We start from the raw sequence: 22,835 nt of genomic DNA, 5'->3' as shown, positions 1-22,835 counted from the left end.
AATTAATTTGGAGTAACTGGAACCTTGTAACTTGGAATTTATGATCTACACAATTACATAGAACACGTTTTAGATTAGACGTTATAGTACTATAGAGCTACTTTTCTTGTTTTGGCCTGCCAATTAAAACATTAGCGGTTAATACAGGTCTAAGGAATCACTTGTATTTACTGTGTTTCCAAAATATAAATAAGAGGACTCAAGTAATTTAAACATACTAAGATCTCCAGGAGTTTTACAACAACAAATTGACATCCTGAAAATGTGGGTGAGTGAGTATGGTTAATGACAAAACAAACATCCCATAAATCAGTATGTATTTATTTTGTGTAGTTTTTAGATTTAGACACTTTTCTCACAAAACAATGTCGGGTTTATTAAAATTGCTGACACAGTAATCTATAATAGACAGAAATAATACTTACTAAACTATTAATACATACAAATTTGAGCCGTTGGGACAGGAGCCACGGTATTATCCGTTGCTCGTACCCGTTGGACCATTTGACAATTATTGTTAATGCACTCGATTAAGGTAACCCTTACATGGACACAAGTATTGCACTCTAGTCGAACGTGTGAGGTCCAAGCAACTAAGCTGACTAAGACGACATTATGTACAACAGGCTAACACTGTATGGAAAACATTTATTATTACAACAGAGACAGAATTGACGAAGAAAACACTATAATATTTTTAACACCTATGACTAAATATACCTCCCATCGTATCATCGCTTAGTTCAGTCTCATCGGAAGGAAGTTTCCACTCAGTCGACGACTTGCACAGTAGCGTATGCACTAAAAGTTACTTTTTTCGGCTCGATATTTTCGTTGAGGCTCTTTTTCTTTATGACTGATTTTAAATTAGTCGTGCTCTTCGACATGGACGTCTTCAAGGCGGGTTCTAGGTACTGGTAGAACTGCGCTGTGGAGAGGTCGGCACTGCTGTTCCTCCGACGTGAGAGAGAACCAACGTACGCGTTATTGATGCTGGCGATCTCCTTCAGCTTGCCGAAGAACCGGTTGGACAGAGGCTTGGGCTGAGGGGGCTCGATGTATCGGTAGGCGCAGGCCGCCGGCTGGGGGCTCGCGCTGCGCCTGCCGCTGCCACTGCTTCTACTGCGCCTCTGGTAACTTTTCCCGCGGCGGCTACGGTACTCCGTCTCGTCTTCTCGAGACCGGCGGGGTCGCTGGGTCGGCAGATTCCACACCGGGTACGAGAGCATCTGCCCGGGCGGCTTACTTTCGCCCGAGAAGAGTCTGGGCCCCGGCCGTGCACTCGGTGGCGCTGGTTCGACGTTAACCCTGATGAACTGCCCCCTCACCACTCGTTCTTGAGTCACCGGTTGTTTCGTAGAATCTGGGACGGACGTCTTAGGAACGGGCCTTTCTTTCCCCACGACTGGTTTTGATTTCACGTGAAATTCTTGGGTGTCCTTCTTTGCCACATTTTTCTTCAAGTACTTCCCTCTTTGAGGTCTTTGTGGTGGAGACTCCGCACTCTCCGCGTGTTTTACTTCGTTATCAGATGAGACGAAACCACCGTTGATGTTATACGTCTTCGAATCTCCTAAAGGACTAGAGTCGATATCCGCACATATTACACCGTCTATTTCACTAGACTCGGAGAAATTTTCGTTGATTGAAGGATAAGGGTTCTGTGCTTGGACTACTGCTGAGGATACGAACAGGTTTCCCACGTCAGGAGTGCTGATGCTGATGATACTAGAAGAGCCTGAGTACTCGTCCGCCGTCAGAGAATTAGCAAAATCTCTGTCGATCGCCTTCGACACCTCGATATGAGTGACTCCATCGTCGTCGGTGCGTTGTACAAGGTTGTATTTGTTACTCTCAGCAGCTTGGAAGTCCATCTCTTTGCCGATCGGTTGAGACTTGCTAGTCTTGCGTGGTATCCAAGACTTGAAGAAAGAATTACTCGTGTTGCTAGAATTTGAGACGGGCTTTTCACAATAAACGTTTTTATATATAGTATTAGACGGGGGATCTACGGTGGACTCTTTTCTCCGATGAGGGTATCTGAACTGAAGGTCCATTTTTAAACGACGGCTGAACTCCTTGTAGCTCTCAAACACTTCTCTAAGGTTCTCCACACTCTTGCACTGGAACACCATGGCCTCCAGTCCTGGCGACGAGTCGATCTCGTCTTTCTTCGTTTTAGCCTTCTTCTTTATAACCAAAACCATTACTTTTGGGAAACTGGGGTCAGAATGACAGAAGGCGACCTCGTTGAACGCGTAGAACTCTTTGGAGAGGCATTCGTCTACTGAGGGTTTCTTCTTCTGAGGCTGGGCGAGTACCGGGACCTGCAGATGTTGCTGTGTGACCGTCAGAGAGTTGTCCGCGTCATCATTGTCCGAGGCGCCGCTGCTGTTAGCGCTGTCGGTCGCCACTGCGGAGCTCTTGAGCGCATGGTCCTCGACGAGACAGCAGGACGAGGAAATGCTGTCTGAGGACGTCTGGGAGATCGCATCATCGTCGGATTCGAAGCCTTCGTCCTCGAGGCGGCGAGCAGGCCGCAACTCGATGCCGTCACGGAAGCACCGGAATCGGAACTTGCGAGTGCCGCTCCCTCTTCGAGTCAGCAGTCGTATCAGCGCCGCTAGACTGTCGGCGTTGGCCGTTCCTTGGACAGGTTCTCGGCCCAGCAGCACGGCTTCGCAGGCACACTCAGTCATCCTCTCATTGTGACTCGCAGGGTGGAACCTGGAACATAGAGTTATCGAGTTGATAACACAACCTTTACTTTCTGCTGCACACTATAATGTTGTCAATGGTCTAATACGTTCTAATACGTTCATGGGGCGTAACAACAAAGAAAAGCGACAAAAATCGATATAGCAGATATTAAACTTGGTAAGCTTGACTATGTCAACTCAAACATAATGTGTTTGAACACCGTTGTAAGCTTAAACGGAAAGATGTGGTTGAAATTGCTTTGGTAGAATTAGAAAATTCTTATTTACACCAAGAGTGAGTAAACCATTCTGCCACTTCTTGCGTGTTGTTTTTTCTTAGGGCAAGAAGCTGAGGAAACCTCTCATTGCAACTAAAAGTCCGTTGGAGTTGCTTCCAGAATGACAGGATGTTTAGGTAAAGTCACCAAGAAGAGAAGGCCACCTCCTGTTGAGATTTCATGTTACATTCACCTAGAAGAGGGGGCCATCTCCTGTTGAGATTTCATGTTACATTTACCTAGAAGAGAAGGCCACTTCCTGTTGAGATTTCATGTTACATTCACCTAGAAGAGGGGGCCACCTCTTGTTGAGATTTCATGTTACATTTACCTAGAAGAGAAGGCCACTTCCTGTTGAGATTTAATGTTACATTCAACAAGAAGAGAAGGCCATCTCCTGTTGAGATTTCATGTTACGTTCACCAAGAAGAGAAGGCCACCTCATGTTGATATTTTATGTTACATTCACCTAGAAGAGGGAGCCATCTCCTGTTGAGATTTCATGTTACATTTACCTAGAAGAGAAGGCCACTTCCTGTTGAGATTTCATGTTACATTCACCTAGAAGAGGGGGCCACTTCCTGTTGAGATTTCATGTTACATTCAACAAGAAGAGAAGGCCATCTCCTGTTGAGATTTCATGTTACGTTCACCAAGAAGAGAAGGCCACCTCATGTTGATATTTCATGTTACATTCACCTAGAAGAGGGGGCCACCTCTTGTTGAGATTTCATGTTACATTTACCTAGAAGAGAAGGCCACTTCCTGTTGAGATTTCATGTTACGTTCACCAAGAAGAGAAGGCCACTTCCTGTTGAGATTTCATGTTACATTCAACAAGAAGAGAAGGCCACTTCCTGTTGAGATTTCATGTTACATTCAACAAGAAGAGAAGGCCACCTCATGTTGATATTTCGTGTTACATTCACCTAGAAGAGAAGGCCACTTCCTGTTGAGATTTCATGTTACATTCACCTAGAAGAGGGGGCCACCTCTTGTTGAGATTTCATGTTACATTTACTTAGAAGAGAAGGCCACTTCCTGTTGAGATTTCATGTTACATTCAACAAGAAGAGAAGGCCATCTCCTGTTGAGATTTCATGTTACATTTACCTAGAAGAGAAGGCCACTTCCTGTTGAGATTTCATGTTATATTCAACAAGAAGAGAAGGCCATCTCCTGTTGAGATTTCATGTTACGTTCACCAAGAAGAGAAGGCCACTTCCTGTTGAGATTTCATGTTACATTCAACAAGAAGAGAAGGCCACTTCATGTTGAGATTTCATGTTACATTCAACAAGAAGAGAAGGCCACCTCCTGTTGAGGTTTCATGTTTCACGCTATAAATTTCATTTCGCCTTGGAAGAAGGGGAGGCTAGCTCTGTCCCAGCTTCTTCCAGTCAAAACAGGTAGAGAAAATAGTCCTCCACGTTTAGGTTTGTTAAATAAAAAAAAAAAAAAAAAAAAAAAAAAAAACACTTAAGAGGGTCCCACCCACTACAAAGTCATCCTCAGCAGTAGATTATACTAATCGACCAGCCCTCTTTACTCTAACATTTATGGTTAGTGATGTGCCGCTCCTGGTTGCCCAGATTTAAGTGGCACATCAGTTTTTGCTGTGCCCGGTGGGAGGTTCAACTGGAAGGTATAAACCAGCCAGAAGTAATCCCTGCTGGGTGATACAAATGTTACTGATTATCCAAACGTTTGAAATTATTTTCCAATAAATAGGGAAATATACTTCACGTGAATTTGTCTAAATCTGACGGATTAAGACAAAATCGTTTTGACGAGCATCGGTAAAACATAAACTGGCAGGTGTAAACCAGGTAGAGATGAACCCTATTTGGAACTTCCGTGGTGGTGCTACCGTAACAACCGATACCATGTTTGAATAAAATATTGCTAATCTGTATTTCATTCAGCAATGCACTTAACTAAAAATACAACTAAACTAAAAATGACATTTAAATCTGTACTTTTGGAAATCCTTCCAAGAGGCTGCGCAGCATCAGTATAATAAATCAAGTTATAGCGTAGCTATAACTTGATTTATAAATAAGTAGAAGAGGACTTATTTCATCACTAATAAAAAAGTAACTATATCGTATTTGCTGCTTACGATTACTTGACGATTACCGTTGATTATCAATTGGGCCTATGATTGGACAGGGATTCTCAAACATTAGCCAACAAGAAGTAGTCACGTTCGATCATAACTTCTCACTACTCAACTTGCAAACCATTGCAACCCCCACACACTAAAAGAGTGGAATCAACTCATTTGCCATGCGTGAATGGAAATCAGATTTAAATTTGGCAATTATAAGTTAAAGGCCGACCTGGAAAATCACGAATTTGACGTTATCAACGTATTCTGCTCATCCTCCTGAACAAAAATATATATGGTTTTAGGGGGTGCAAATGATAAATAACATGGTTTTAGGGTTTATATTCATAAATAATTAAGTTTTTAATGTTTTAATGTCCTGATTTTGTGATGTGTCTGGATATCTGTAAATATTATCTGCGGCCGGGACTGATAGCGTATCTGTTATCTGAGCGCTCCTGAGCAGAAGTCAGTGCTTCACAAGATATCGTGTACTGTAGGTTGGATCGAGTGAGTGCGTGACAATCATGGATCAGCCAGCCATCCATTAGTTCGACGAATCGTAGTAAATTGTGTGTGTCGGATTGTTTTCTCGGGCATGTTAAGAGTTTACGTTTTGACCGACAGGAGATTATTTCCTTTTTAATAGAACATGAAATTTTTAATAATGAGTGTACTTATTCGCCGTGCGGTCGCGAATAGTTTTTAAACTGGGAAAGTTTGATGTTTCGTTGTGACAGAAAAATTCGTCAAAAATGTCAAGTTACAAACAAAATTGACGCTTCTGTAGAGCGATAATGGATAGTATGACTACGTCAGATGACCAATCCATAGTAGATAGTGAAATTCGGAATAACGTTAAAGGTTTGATGATAACATGGACATAGCGAGTGAAGATTCAGGGTGTCCAGTAATGACCAAATCTAAAATTCAAGCACATTTCAAGGTTTTCAAGGCTCAAAATTATAAAATTCAAGGCTATAGTCGCGGTTTACTTTTGGCTCTTTATCGGTAACTAACAATTTTACAAGCCAAAATCAAGTCACGAAATAGTGTTTACTTTCCATGTAACAATAAAGAATTTCTCAAATATTTAAGGCCTCTGTTTAAATTACTAATGTCCTTATACATTATTAACAACATTTTATAATTCGTTGTTGAAAAATTTACATTAAATGAGGTTTTTTTCAGAACCTATAACTTATAATTGAACTTCCTTGTGTTCAAAAAACTTTGAACTGTAATCGTACCTATAAAATATGTTAATTTAATTATTTAAACAATACTATGCTTAATGTGGCATTTAATTTAGTTTAAAATGAATTTCAGTGTAATGTTACTATTACAAAAAATAGTAAAAAAACGTTGTAGGCCTATACAAAATTATGATAAAGTACCAAAGCCTAATTTAATGTTTATATTGTAACAGTTTGTTACAAATACATTTTAATATCCAAATAGGTAAATGATTTCGATTTTTTTATTTGAAATCTGAAAACAAACCCTCAAAAACACAGGATAGTAAAGAAACAGTTTTACTTTTAAGTTAAAGAAGTTTTACTTCCACTTTCAACATCAAAACCCAATACTATTCTAAACCAGTTGAGGGTTAGGTTAGTTTTAGGTGAATTAAGTTTCATAAAAAAGAAAATAACTGTTAAAATAAATAAAAATATATAATATTCATTTTGTAAAAAAGGATTAAACTCAAAAAGTCCAAAAACATGGGTTATTAAAATGTTGAACCCTTTTTTAACAATTTATTTTGTGTTAAAAAATAAATTTGTCAGAAAAAGTGTTACTCTCTTTAGAAAACATGTGTGAAATTATAAAAACTTTTTTAACAATTGAATTACTAACGATGTATTGCACCTTTACCTCATTGCACAAAATTAATTTAAACAAATAAGGCTATTGACAATAAGTTAAATGAAAACAACCATTAATAGTATAGCAAGGGTAAATAAACACCTAGATTACTAAAAAAGTGTTGTATTAATTATATATCTCAAATAAAATTTAAAATAAATCCTATAGGCATCCAATTGTACACCATAATTGATCACATGATCACGTTTTTCGATTACCTTAAATTGAAAACATTTAATATTCATCACTACGTTTTCAAAGAATTGGTAACCTCTTCAAACATGCGAATATTATAAATACAATATATAGTCGCGTAGGTTATTTAGCCACTCTTCAAATTACTTTAACATCAAGCATATATAAATGCCATCTCTCGTCAAACCTACTACAACGCCATTTTTTGGCGACTGCAACGAGAGCGAGTTACTTCCAAATTTCCTTTGTATCCTGTCAATTTCACATCGATGTGAACATAATGAAACTGTTGCTTCAATATCTTCATTTGTGTTGAGCACGGCGTCCACTGCGACCGGCCGGTCCAGCCCAGCCCGGACTTTTATACTCTGTCAAAATGCATACGATCAAATGAAAACCCGCCCACTGCGACCGGTCCGGCCTGGGCTGGACCGGGCCGGTCGCAGTTGGTGGGTGTCCATTTGATTGCATGTATTTCGACTTCACAAAAACGCCGAGCCGGGTTCACTCCAGCCTAGCAACCGCCCACTGCGGCCGGCCCGGCCTATCCAGCCTCGGTTGGCTCTTCGGGTGCCGTGTGGGCCGAGTCTTTCCGGGCTGTGCCGGGCCGGTCGCAGTTGGTGGGTGTCCATTTGATTGCGTGTATTTCGACTTCACAAAAAGGCCGGCCGGGTTCACTCCAGCCTAGCACCGCCCACTGCGGCCGGCCCGGCCTATCCAGCCTCGGTTGGCTCTTCGGGTGCCGTGTGGGCCGAGTCTTTCCGGGCTGTGCCGGGCCGGTCGCAGTTGGTGGGTGTCCATTTGATTGCGTGTATTTCGACTTCACAAAAAGGCCGGGCCGGGTTCACTCCAGCCTAGCAACCGCCCACTGCGGGCCGGCCCGGCCTTTTTGTGATGTCGAAATACACGCAATCAAATGGACACCCACCAACTGCGACTGGCCCGGCCTATCCAGCCTCGGTTGGCTCTTCGGGTGCCGTGTGGGCCGAGTCTTTCCGGGCTGTGCCGGGCCGGCCGCAATGGGCGGGTGTCCATTTGATTGCGTGTATTTCGACTTCACAAAAAGGCCGGGCCGGGCCGCCCGCACTGTGCGGGTGTCCATTTGATTGCGTGTATTCCGACTTCACAAAAAGGCCGTGCCGGGCCGCCCGCAGTTGGGCGGGTGTCCATTTGATTGCGTGTATTTCGAGTTCACAAAAAGGTCGGGCCGGGCCGCTCGCAGTGTGGCGGGTGTCCATTTCATTGCGTGTATTTCGACTTCACAAAAACGCCGAGCCGGGTTCACTTCCAGCCTAGCACCGCCCACTGCGGCCGTGCCCGGCCTATCCAGCCTCGGTTGGCTCTTCGGGTGCCGTGTGGGCCGAGTCTTTCCGGGCTGTGCCGGGCCGGCCGCAGTGGGCGGGTGTCCATTTGATTGCGTGTAATTTCGACTTCACAAAAAGGCCGGGCCGGGCCGCCCGCAGTGTGCGGGTGTCCATTTGATTGCGTGTATTCCGACTTCTCAAAATGGCCGGGCCGGGGCCGCCCGCAGTTGGGCGGGGTGTCCATTTGATTGCTTGTATTTCGACTTCACAAAAAGGTCGGGCCGGGCCGCCCGCAGTTGGGCGGGTGTCCATTTGATTGCGTGTATTTCGACTTCACAAAAAGGTCGGGCCGGGCCGCCCGCAGTGGGCTGGTGTCCATTTGATTGCGTGTATTTTGACAAAAAGGCCGGGACGGTCACAGTGGGCGTCTTGCATTAGAAACGGCAGCGGTATAAAAAAAATCAAAACTCCCGATTTTCTACAAAATTCAAGCATAATTCCCGCCCTTTTCAAGGCAGGTAAAATTCAAGCATAATTCACCCTCTTCCCGATTTTCAAGGCTGCTGGACACCCTGAGATTGTTTCTGATGATCTTTATCCCTTAAATATAGGCTACTGTTTGTAAACTAGGTCCTGAGGGAGGTGGTGGTGGTTCCGTAGTAAAAATGACGTTGTTTTTGCAAGTGAACAGGTTTTTGCGACGTAGCGGGAGTGGGAGTTGCTCCGTGGGCGGTCACCCAAGACTGTCCATGTCTCGGCGCCGATAGTGTTACAGTTCTCACGGTCTCAGCAGCCCTTGGGACTCCCGACTGCCGTGTCCAGTGATGCTGACATTTCTCGAAACTTCGGCGCATCACTTTTGCAACGAATATTGTAACAGATCAAACACAATAACACAAAGAACTTTTCTCCACCTGGTACCACCATTTAGGAGCCTGCATACAAGAATAGGAAATGTTATTTACCTTTATTTATCTTTTTTAATGGAAGTAGAATCAAAATCTACGGCTTATACCATTATACTACTTGAGTTTATTTTTATTTTAAGTTATTTTATCCTTTTCTCGCCCCCAAATCGGGAACAACTTGATTTTTGATCCCCCACAAAGAATATTGTGGAGGTAAAACATAGCTATGCGCACTTTTTAGGAGTTTAAGCGGAGTTTGATCAATCTTTTCAATTTTCCTGTAATTTTTAAAACCTGGTGTAATTTAATTTTAAATTGCGGCGACTTAAAATTCGTAATGTGAACAATCTGTCCATCTCCAACAAATTAACTTTTCAAATTTGTCTTTAAACGGTTACTATACCACAAGTGTTAATTAATACATGAATGGATTTCCCCATTAAAATAATAGGAGTTTAGATTGTGGTTAATCACAAGTGTTGAATAAAAATATAACACAGCAAGTTAAATCTTGTTTAATCCTATTGGACTCTGTTTTTATATTCTTTAAGCCGTGGTTACATAAAAAAGACTTCTATTTATTTAAATGAAATGCTCAACTGTTGAATTGTATATTGGAAATTCCTACAAATGCACCGTGTGGTTAATGATTTGTAAATGTTTGCAAGGTTGGTCTGGGACATTTAAATGTGCTTGGTACATCCCGAAAGAATAACAGATTTCTCACAACTCAAAATAAGAATTTAAAAGTGTATATACATTAACTGCTAATAATTTTAATAACAGTAGAGACTTTGATCTTATCTCTAATAATACATTTTTCCAATTCCATACCAAAACATTTCAATAAAAACTTATTTTGATTTAGGATAAACTATTTGTTTCAAATGAAATCAAAACCAATATTTTATTTGAATAAGACAAACTTTTCTACGACTCCTTGTTTGGAGAGGGAGGTATCTGAGGCAAAAAGAGACGACTCGAATTCCTCTTAAAACTCGAAAGAAAATCGCGAAACCTAAATTTCATTGCGGAGCCCACCTTTAAATCCTGTTTCTATTCACAGAATTGATGAATTCATCTTAAACAAAAACTTCCTCACATCTTGTAAAAACAGCCAAAGTTGTACTGTTTTTCAATAAGGACGACCATACCGGCAAACAGTACACAATCACAAGGGTTATCCATCAGGGTTCTGTCCTTTAGACCTTCTATGATTCTGATTTACTAAATGCTGTAAACTAAATTAAGTGATCCCGCTTCTGAACCGTTTTATTGTGTTGACAACACAACTCTCTGTTCAAAGGGAGTTCTGTTCAAACCTATAATTCAAACCTTTTTGGAATTAAATTCGTAACTCTGTAGTTTAATGAGGTGATATATTTATCAGAAAAGAATCGTCAAAAATGAATATTATGAAATTAACTTCATGTAGATAAATATCTTTCAAGACATTAATGTCAAATTTTTAGAGTAATGTGAACCATTTTCGATCAGATCCACAGATTTTTGATCGGGTATAAGGTGAGAGCTTTCTTTCCAGGCATCATAACACTTCTATATGATACTTCACGGTCACCTGTGAAAGTCCTGCACTTTAATAGTTATCAGTTTGAAAGAAAACCAGCCATACTATGCTGAGTTCTTAAATGTTATGTATGTAAAATAACTTATAGAGTTTTATTCACTACAAGATTTACACCTAATTGATAATGTACAGATAAGAAAATCGAAGGCTTCTAAACGCAGAAATAGAAACATGTACCATAACCTATGTATATAAACTACGTAAACTGAATTTGATTATTTGGTGCTGTAGATTATTACCGGTATCTAAATTTTAAAAATTATGTCTGTAATAGCCGTGACCGTTATATAACGTATAACGCTATATTGGCTCATATTGCGTAGTATTGCGAAACCTAGAATCAGTCACCGTAATTTGTCTAATCTATCTATAAATTTAGGGGCAAGGCCCCCCCCCCCCGAAATAAAATATCTCGAACTACTTCTGCGTTAACTTTTATTTCCATTTTTTATTAAATAAATATTGTCCCCCTCACAGGCTATACCCATGGGAGATGTTTATCACGTAATATTTTTAAAATATAATTGTTTAAATTTTTGGTAGTAAATAATTTCATTTAATGGACTCCTTGGCAGTTACTAAGATTCTGACAGAGAAAGTCTTTTCAAAATTTGTTCACGTTTGATGAAAAAATCGTTTCTCCCGTTGATTTTATTTGGTTGAAAAGCAATAAGTTGATCGAAAAAACTGGATTTGGTAAACATGTTTGTACACAAAAGTTAATACATACAATTTAAAACTAGTATGGAAATTTCTAGAAAGTTCAATGACATTTCAGTAGATACGATGCACATTGCAATACACAGATTAATTAAATTGTTATCTGTGACGTATGAAAAAGATACATTTTATTCTTTGTCTTTTGTATGGGCGTACTTGCGACAAACCAAACTTCATTATAATACAATATCAGTATTGTGCATGGCAGAAAATTAACAAATCGTACAACAAAAACAAATGGCCATGGACATGCCGAAGTTTTTATATTTTGACTAAAACTCTTCTATTGATAACTTTGAATGAATGGCCTTGCGAACCACCATGTTTTTTTATGGTTTTACAAATTTTTAACTTCTTCGTAAGAAAAAAAGGGAAAAAGGAGTGGAAAAGAGAGCAAAACTAGTTCTTGAAACGGAAGTTCCAGTTTTATAACATATGAACATGATATATTTTCTAAATTATATTTACCTTTAGGATTATTTGAATTGATTGAATTCATTGACAATTATCTCTAAAGCTATTAAGGAACTTGATACTTGAGAATTATGATGATTTGAGAAAGGAAGATCACGTTTCGTATCGTTCTGACCATAAAAGTACAGTACTTTACATGTCGATCTGCATGGATTCCAATATCCAGTAAAATACGCATTAGCTTTAAATCACTTGCAAATCAGACCATCACAGTTTCAAGGCAAGGTCATGTGAAATGTAGTAGTCCTAGTCAGAGGCGAGACGGTTGCTGTCCTAGAAGGCGTAGAGCCGTAGATACTCGAGGATACCCACCTCCCACCATGTGTGTTAAAAACCGTATAATGTTGTGTCCATATGTAAATACAAAGTTCTTGAGAGATCAATAAAATATTTATGGCGACAATAATTTAATTTATTAACATATACAAGCAACATTTTGGTTATATTTATTGTAATTAGAGTTTTTTTTTTAAAGAAGCTTTTTGGTACTTTACTAAACTGTACTTCTACTTGGTTTTTCAAAACTTTAAAAGTTTATAATTTTTAAAAGAAATACATTTTATTTAAATGTGACAAATATGAAGGTATTTTCATCACTGTAATTAGAGTTTTTTTTAAGAAGCTTTTTGGTACTTTACTAAACTGTACTTCTACTTGGTTTTTCAAAATTTTAAAAGTTTATAATTTTTAAAAGAAATACATTTTATTTCAATGTGACAAATAGGAAGGTATTTTCATCACCAGTTTAATTATCTGCTTTCTTTAGTCTCACACACTCGGGGTTTCGACTCCAGAGGTGAAGTAGGGCTTCCTCAAGTTTCTGCATTTGGTTTCCACTTGGATTAATCTTTTTCTACTCCACAGGAACAACCTAATGCAATACCTTTTGCGAAGGTACGATATTTGATCATTCAATGAGAATACTTAAATATTATTCAAATATTATTTAGGAGCATATTGAAATCAGGTCCACAGAAAAATGGCTAAAATTAAGGTCATGACATTTGTAGTTTTAAAATGAATCTTTTAAACTGAACTGATATGGTTTTTATACATAACAAGTTACTTTCTTCGGCAATATTTTTATAAAAATCATGAAGTTTCCTAAACTATTTCTCTATGTAAACATCATAAAAATTGCCATTTTCTGAAACCAAAAATGTATATAAAAAAGTCTTGTACTTCAAGACATTTTTAACGTATCTTCAGCTCTTTTCCCATGGCCTTTTGAACCGTTGGAAAACCTTTTCTATTAGTCCTCGCTTCAGAGAAATGTTGCCCAGAGAAAATTCATTAAGGATGCCCATTATTTGCTATTCTGACTTGGTAGACATACCACAACCGTTCTTAACATACTTATGACTCAGAAATTAAAAAATATCAAAAATCGATTGCAAACCTAAAATCGGATTTGACCGTTATACATCTAAAAAGGATATTCGCCAGAGTTCAACAAACGCGAAGGTGAGATGTTTTGGTTTCATAACACCTGTAACTCCAGCCTTGTCAATGGACCTCATTAGCTCTGCAAATAGAAGTACAATAGGAATTTGCAACTCGTCCTTGGGTCATCTGCATGTTCATGAGGATACAGAGACGTCACATGGATCTGTAAGATAGACCTTTACAAGAAGTCGATCTGTGTTACTAGATCAATTCGTGATCGAATTAATACTACCGAGTGTACATAACTCGAAGTATTACGCTGTTGTTATTCGAGTTGGCAAGTGTGGGTCGTATGACACGGCAGCCAAAGCTAGGCATGACGGCCTCGTCGAGTACCAACCAGTGCAGGGGCCGGCTCTGGGGACCTTGGCTCAGTTTTAAGCCCCTATTACCCGGTCACACCTGTTAAGGCTGATGCCTGGATTTGGTACCACAATGATATCATGGTAAATCATACGCTAGGTGATGAACGAGAATCAGACCTCGCAGTGCACCTCTGCCATAACTAGTTCTCGATAAGTTGCACCACTGAAGATCGCCACAGTGAAGGAAGGATATCGAGTACATTTGGGAAGTGGAGCTCAATATTACATAGGAGTGCCTACACATCAGAAACGTCCTTGTAAATTGATTGAAGAAAAATAAATCATAGCTTCTCAAACAATAATTTCGTTACTGATCTTTTCTGTTTCATAAAGAGTGAACGGAATTACACAATTTGCATAGCTGAGATGCCAATCTCGCTTTTTGTAAAATTGAATTATTTGCAACACCGGATTCTCAAAAAAACATTTAACGATTTTCAGTACTTTTCAGCATCAAAGTATGATTAAAGTGTGTAAAAGAAGGACAAAAAAAGGTTTCATTTGCAAATTCCGTTATACCCAAGCACCATCAGTTGCAGCATGCGTTATTTACTTCGACAGTTTTATAATAAACAGAAATAACAGCCGCCTGTTTATGATAAAAGAATAGCTTTCTCATAAGCTTTATTAGAAAAAAACTTTCTATTTCTGTTTCTTTATTATTATTAATTCGCATAATTAAAATTTATATTGTTACATTCGATTATACTGCATTCGATTTTCGCGAGTGGTAAGAAACAAATGTCTAGAAATACAATGTTTTATTATTCACTATACATAATATTTTATTCATTTTAAGTATAAAACTGAGAGATTATGCTACGTTATACATATAAAACTTTATTTTTATACGTTACTTTCAACGGATCTCAATAATGAAAATAAAAAAGGGTTTCAACTCTGTTACGTATATCTTAAAAAGTTTTCTGAATGGGCATAAGGCATAAAGAACTCGACTCTTTCTGAATTTCATAGATATCATCCAAATTCTTCTTGGCTGCTTTTAGATAAACTTATTTCTTTTAACACTTGTAATCATCGTTTTCCTAGTTTATTTCACGGTGTGAAAGATTTTAGCTCTTTGTTCATCTACGTTCCTTAAAAAGGTAAACCATTACTACATTTTTTAATTACTTTAACCTCTTAAGAGTGAGTTGCACCGTCGAAAAATCGTGTCCCAGTAAACATACCAGTATGAAAAAGGGCGAAAGTTAAATGTCCAGTACCGGGAATTCTATGTTTTGGAGTTTATCAATCACGATATAAATAAAAAGGCTCACAATTTGTATGAGCTCATGCCTTCAAGCAACGAACATCCTCTTGGTGTTATCATGATCAGTTTCTCTTAAACTACTGTACTGCTGAGGTCCGAAGGAGAAACCTTCTCCTAGACACACACTCATCATCCGCAATGTGCCATCAGGTCTTATACTGACTTCCCCGGACGAACTCTGACCATAGTTTCTTTTTAATGTGCAAAGGCCAACTTGTTATCAATACGCCATGAACCTGAAAATCATTTCGAATACTTAAATTTTCTCGTTATCGATACAACCCGAGCCGTGTTTAAAAATAAGGACTGAGGAGGCCAAATTGACAAAATTAAAAAAAATTTAAGGAGAGGCCAATCCCTTTTTGAACCTTATTCTGCCGGTCCTCATGGGCTACTGGCCTGTGCGAGGATCTTATCAAACAGAAAACAGAGGGAGAGTCGATACAGTACAAGGTCGATGGTACTGATAAAAAGTACAACGGTCACAGACAGGATTTGAACCTGCGTTATCTCTAACTCAGAGCCAAATTCCAACGTCTTAGAGCACTCGGCCATCGACACTCCCAATTTGATCACTATTTTCTTTAAGTTAATTATGACATGTGATGTCTTTAGTTAGACTATTTCCAAAAACAGGGAGAACTTAATGTATTGTTGGAAAGACTTATTAACCTGCAGCCTGGACTTCCCAGGAAGAAATAAGGTTCACCTGCAAACAACCTTAAAGTATACACATTAATCTCTGGTAAATCACAGAACACCTAGTATTCTTAACTGAGACTATATTAAAAATCTAAAATCCCAAAAACTACACTGAGATATCCAAATAATAAATTTTCATTGAGAAATTTCAGGTACGACGAAGTCAACTCTTTTCCTCAATAGAACCAATAGAACAAGAAGCTGGACTTATATTGCGCTGAAACCTTCAAGGTCTCCTGTACAAGGTCTTCCGGAGTGACAGTATATTCAGGAGGGTAAGGGTGTCGGATTAGGGCCACGTCCTGGGATATCCCATGGTACAGCTAGTATGAGGAGACACTACCGGAACTGGAGTAACTTCAGTCAAGATTCCTTGCTAGTAAAGCCAGCTAGGGTGGCTAGAGGAAGGTTCTCTTTCAAGTTTAAGCTTGTAAAAACTTTAAACCCTAAATGAGCCCCCACTCACTCCAAAAATCATCCTCCTCAATGATCAAAAACTATAGATCCAGTCACTTTTTACCCTAAAAATATCGACATTGCCCTAATAAACAGTATACTGATCCACGTGAATTTTAAGACATTGTTTTCTGGCTGCACAAATTTCCACTAGAGAACTCATGATTCATGTTTTGCAACGCCAATCTTGTTTCTCAATGTGGTTATCGCAGAAGCAACTGGGGATAAGCGCTTCATAAAATTTGTGTTTAATAGTAAAGGTAGAATTGTATTGTTCATTTCAAGTATTCTCTGGAGCAAGGTCTCCCTAATCGCTAAATTTTCTACTGAAACTACACGATAATATATTGTTTGATTTGCTCGTCGGATTTTAAATCCGCCAAATTTCTAACCGTAGACAGAGTGTGAGTGGTATGGTAGCAATCGCGCTCCATCACCAAGAGAGTCTTCTTTTCAATTCCCAGAAAAACCGAGAAAGAAAGTATTGCCTGTGTCGTAAGCTTTCAGGAATGAAACGGTATCAATACCGTTGTAGATAAATTTGTAAAGGAAAATCCATATTTATAGTGTATCCGGGGGTATTCACATGAAAATTTCAAAATCGAAGGCTACACATAGCTTTCTTAGTGAAAAAGCATGTATGTTGTAATATGATGGAGCCTTACAGTCTTTGTAAACATAGGTAGACGTATCAGGTACAATACGTTACAATATCATTTCAGTATCCATGGTTGAGAGATTTAAAACGTAAATACCATTTTGACTGGTTTAATTTTAGGATTTGTTTGTATGAATAAATATACAAATATAAGTCTCGAAAACCTAATTTGGCCAGAAATTGGCTACTTCCGTGTGTTAAAGTTAATTTTCTGCCTACGGTATTTCAAGTGCGATAGTTATCTTGCTTATGCTTGACTTGTGCACCAAGAAAATATACATTAAAAAACAACTTCGATTAAGCGTCCGATTTCGGCTTTTTTAATTTAATTTCTGTCTAAGATTTTTCTAGTGCCATAATGATAGTTTGCGTTTTTGTCGTGATAAATAAAATATACAACTTTCGAACAACCGAAAAGTTATTGCTGTCCAAAATAGTCGACCGATTAAATTCATTTCCGCTCTAATTTATTTACGGTTCGACAGTTGAGATTATGTTGTTGCACAGACCAAGAAAATAGACAAACGTGTGGGTTTTGGAATCAAACTTACATTAAAAACGTTTGTTTGCTGTCTGTGATTTTTTTGGCGCTGTAAGTAATATTTATTTTGACCCCCCAAAAAATTAGCTTCGGAAATTCTAATGAGAATGAGAACTTGTAAAAATGTTTACTGTTCATAACGAAGTCGAAAGTGAAAACCGAATAACAATCCATTGAATAGTTTAGAAAACATCGGTACCCAAACAGACTAACACAAAAGTGACTTTAATCTGTACTAAGTATATATGTATGAATATATATTACTATATATATACACACACACACCTTAATATCTCGTTATATTTGGAGCCCCCCCCCCCCAAACAGCTATCCGTGTGGGGCCACAGATTGCACGGGACTAGAACCGCCAGACCCCCCCCCCCCGTGTTGATTATTCAGAATTCTGCGAAAATGCCCAACATCGAGATAACGTATCATTGTCTTACAACTGCAGTGTTGAGACAAATTACAGACTATTACTCGAGAAATGAATCTTTCTCAGGGCGCAGAGATTTCTTCATTGGTTTATAGGATAACCACAACCAGAATCCAGCAAGGCACCATATTGTTAAATATGTGGAAATATGAAACCAGCTGTTTCCTTGTGAGGTGTAGTGAGAATCAATACTAGAAAAAATGAACTAGAAAAAATCAATATTTTAAGCTAAAAGCTGATTTATAAGTTCAACAAATCTTTTAACAGTTTTAACAGGTTTTTAATAGCCTCGCAACTAAAAAGCCACTAAAAACATGATCGTGTCAAGGATCAAGTGATACCTCTCCTAAGCCACCAATTACGAGGACTGATTGGTTGTGAAGCTAGAAATTCTACCTCAACGTTGAGGTGAACCACAAGTATGTGAGAAACTGCCGATCTCTGGTGAACTAACAGACTTAAACTGGCTTATAAATACTGACACATTCCACTCACTCCACTCTGGGGTCGATGGTCTTGAAAAATCTAGGAAAACTTTTTCACATGCCAGATGTTAACGAAATAATAATTTAACATTTAATATTTAACTTGGAATTTTATGGGAGTGCCGATGGCCGAGCGGTCTAAGTCGTTTGACTTTGGGTCTGAGTTAGAGATAGCACAGGTTCAAATCCTGTCTGTGGCCGTTGCACTTTTTATCAGTACCATCAACCTTGTACTGTATCGACTCTCCCCCTTATTCCGATTGATAAGATCCTCGCAGAGGCCTGTGGCCCATGAGAAAGGACAGAATAAGGCTTAAAAGGAGATCGGTCTCCCCTAAAAAAAAAAAAATAATAATAAAACCTTTTTGCTTAAAATCTATTGCCATTAGAAAGACATGTTGCCAAAATACAAACAAAGAAATTAAGAATATATTTCACCTCAGATCCCTCTTTAATAGTATAAGAGAGGTCATTATATAAAAAGTTTGGTTTCTATGTACAAATTAATTGTAAAAAACATAGTTTTAAACGTTGAATGAAAAGAATAAGAACGCTGATTGCGTGTGGAAAAATGGTCACAATTGCTTCTTAAACCACTTTAAGGTCTGTTGACTACTAATATCGACTATAATTTCAACCATTTTTATATTGCACTTCAATTTTTTTACAGCAGCGTGCAGAAAACATAAATTTGAAAACAAACTAATTGTTTACCATTTCTTAAAATTTCTTGCGGGAACATAATCCTTCATCCCCTTGTGGAGCTGCGACTACACTAATGACATCAAGTTGAACTAATTAATTTTAGACGCCAAAATATTTTTGAAATTCATCACGATCACAAACAATTACAGGAAAATTGCGAGGAAGAGAATATAAAGTAAAGTAAAAGTAAAGATGGTCCGATATACCAGTGGGGATTGTTTCTTAGGCCTAATACCCAATGTATAATGTATATGTATAAAGTATTAAATATATACATACAACTTTTTTTATTTGTATCTGCTTGTGCATTAAAAAAAATTAAACATATTTTATCATAACTTGTTTATTTTTGTGTGGATAATGGGTGGGCATTCACCTTTATCAAGATGTATATGAAAAATTGAATTGACCAACATTCTGCTCATGTACATCGTATTCTATAATCGGCATTTCTATGATTTTCATGTAAACTTTTAATACACTGAACATGGACAGTAAAAATGGAACGTTGATTTTTGTGCATATTGCACATTTCTATGCTAATCTTTTTACATTTCCTTGATATAGTTGTAATTGTGCCAGAAATAAAACTTACAAGTTATTAGAAAATTATAATTATGATTCTTAATCATTTTTATAAGGGGTGATATACAATTTAACGATTTTTACATTACTTTCATTTTGAAACCAGGCAATCATTTTACACGAGTTTTATATGCCCTAGAAAGACCAATACGAGTAGCATAACAAAATCACATTATACTCAAGCCTTACAGGAGTGTGAAGTATTAAATAAAAATTAAACTATTTTATATTTACGTTAATTAAATTATATATTTAAATATGTTCGTTTTGACTAGTAATCTCGTTATGATGAGATTTTTAGTTAATAATGAACGTAATGTTTTGTAGCTTTGAATTATTTTAATTAAAATCGTCAAATTTCATTTCCTCCCATGTTCATACATACGTACACGCTATACATACGTTATAAATAAGAATAACTATCATAAGTTTTATTGCAATTTTCACCATACTTTTTTAAATAAACTAATTTGAGTTTTATTTATTTTAAATAATAATGTATATATATATATATATATATTTTTTTTTTATTATGTAAGGAAAATTATTATTTATAAGTAATAATTTCGTTGAAAATTTCACAGACCGATAAGAGATGATTTTACCTGAAAGTGACTTGTTCTGGATGAAGATTGCTCTCCTTCCGTAATATCCTTCAACTATGCATACTGATGTGGAGAAACCTGTATTTTCAAGACGACACTTTCATTCCCTGGGCGTAACGAGGAGCGGCGCGGCGGGCGAAGAGAGGAGTGTCAAGGGACGGAACTCCTCAGGGTCTACTACTCTTCCCTGAGATTAACTAATTTTTAATAACCTTTATAATGATTGATAATACCTCCTAAAATAACTTTCGCCATGGATATTCACCCTTAAATCTTCCTTATAATTGTGCAATATCTTCTGTGAAGTAGCAAACCTTCAGATGGTAAAATGTTATTTTGGTTGGAATAATTTTTAATGGAGTGTCTCCAACTTTTGGGATAACTTTCCTGGAGTAAATAAAATATAAAATGCAAATTTTCTACCACTCCAGAAGGAATTATAATATTTAGATAAGGAATTTTGTGTAATTTTGTGATCAGTACCAAGGGGAAACTGGGTGAAGATAAGGGTTCAAGGCATGGCACTTATGAAATTAAGTTTAATTTTTTTAATACATAATTTTTAGTGCAATGTTGCTTAAAATTACAGTTTTGTTGACCAAATATGGCATTATCTTTAGTAATCTTTCATACACATCATGTACAAATATTCGTATCTTTAACTCTTCAATCGGTTTTCTTTGGATCTGATTAAAGAATTCTCGTACATGTTACTTTAAATGGCAAATATCGTTCATGCAATGATAAAATATTTTTATTCTTTCCTATATTCAGAAAATGTATCTTTTATGACATGTGACTAACATGTGTTTACAATTTTTAACTTAATTCTGTCGGGCACGATGTCCCCACCTTAAGTTTACAGTTAAGCTTGAAACCCCACAAATACCAGAACCCGGTTTGAAAGTGGGGTTACGTAATATTTTGACTACCAAGCGGTGTAAAGTGTAATGGCAGAACGGTCGTAAGAGCCTGCTATTGTAGGGTGTGGTAGTGAACGTGCTAAGGACATACAAGTAGTGTCATGAGGCCAATGAGATTACGTCGCATGTAAAAGTTTCAACCTGATTTCAAAACACTCCCTCCTAGTATGAATCCATCTAAGATACTACATCAATCTTATACAAGCACAGTTTACTCTGAAAAATATCTAACCTTGAAAATCACATATAATTAAAAATGTATTTTAAATTTGAGACGAAATTATGAATTTCAATGTGAAATTCCCTTATGGTAAAGGATTAACAAATATTCTAGAATTTATTGTTGCTTCAGCCAAAATTAAAAACCTAAGGCTTATAGTTCAACCCGAAGATGTTTGATTGCACAACTGTCCGATGATGACAGGCATCGTTGGGTGGGTTATAGTTCCACCCGAAGACATTGTTTAATTGCACAACTGTACGATGATGACCGACATCATCGGGTGGGTTATAGTTCCACCCGAAGATAACTGTACGATGATGACTAAAATCATCGGGTGGGTTATAGTTCCACCCGAAGATAACTGTCCGATTGATGACCGACATCCTCTGGTGGCTTATAGTTCCACCCGAAGATGTTGTTTACACAACTGTCCGATGATGACCGACATCATCTGGTGGCTTACAGTTCAACCCGAAGATGTTGTTTACACGACTGTCCGATGATGACCGACATCATCTTGTGGCTTATAGTTCCACCCGAAGATGTTGTTTACACAACTTTCCGATGATGACCGACATCCTCTGGTGGCTTATAGTTCCTCCCGAAGATGCTGTTTACACAACTGTCCGATGATGACAGACATCCTCTGGTGGCTTATAGTTCCACTGAAGACGATGTTTGATTGTACAAATGACCGATGATGACAGACATCATTGGGTAGTTTATAGTTCCGCCGGAAGATTTTGTTTGATGATCGACTGTCTGTTGATGTGTTTGTTTGTTTCAAAGGTGATCCACCCGCGTCGCGACCACATTCGACAAATATTAATGGGAAACAGTTGAAATATGAGTCACTCAAGTATGAACTAGTATTTTATTCCAGGTTTTTTACATTTTAATTTGAGCCACGACAGAGTAAGATTTCAAATGTGCTTAGAAACTCCACAAAATGACAGTATGGGTTTTAGGGATACCCCCTTTGGGTACTATCAATAATAATAACAATACAATCTCCATAATACGAGGTTTTTGATGTCCGCTTTAATCCAAACGTTGTCATGCACACACGAAAAAGTACTGATGGTAAAAGAATGAAGAGATGCAAAAGAAGAAACTACATGTAAAAAAAGCTATTGCTATAAAATGCAGACACATTACTGACAAATGCAAACGTATAATGTGACCAACCCGTAAATATTTTGTTGAATTGTATATAATAGACATAGGACTGTCAATGGTTGCGGTTTTGTTGGTGAAGAGCAAGCAATGTAAAATTCGATAAAATTC

General features: G+C 37.9%; 1 protein-coding gene across 3 annotated transcripts in view; it reads right to left on the bottom strand.

Moving 5' to 3' along the window:
* Positions 1–300: 300 nt before the first annotated feature.
* The window catches only part of LOC124369911, a 97,009-nt gene continuing 74,474 nt past the window's right edge, over positions 301–22,835 (bottom strand). For all 3 annotated transcript variants that reach the window (XM_046828086.1, XM_046828087.1, XM_046828085.1), the window contains one exon: positions 301–2,727. In XM_046828086.1, coding sequence (XP_046684042.1) covers positions 771–2,727 — 1,957 coding nt within the window. In that variant the 3' untranslated portion in view covers positions 301–770. The remainder of the gene's footprint in view (positions 2,728–22,835) is intronic.

Source organism: Homalodisca vitripennis, chromosome X (genome assembly GCF_021130785.1).
Source record: "Homalodisca vitripennis isolate AUS2020 chromosome X, UT_GWSS_2.1, whole genome shotgun sequence".
Lineage (NCBI taxonomy): Eukaryota > Metazoa > Arthropoda > Insecta > Hemiptera > Cicadellidae > Homalodisca > Homalodisca vitripennis.
Note: the sequence above shows the minus strand (reverse complement) of the source record. Positions and strands in the feature narration are given on the sequence as shown.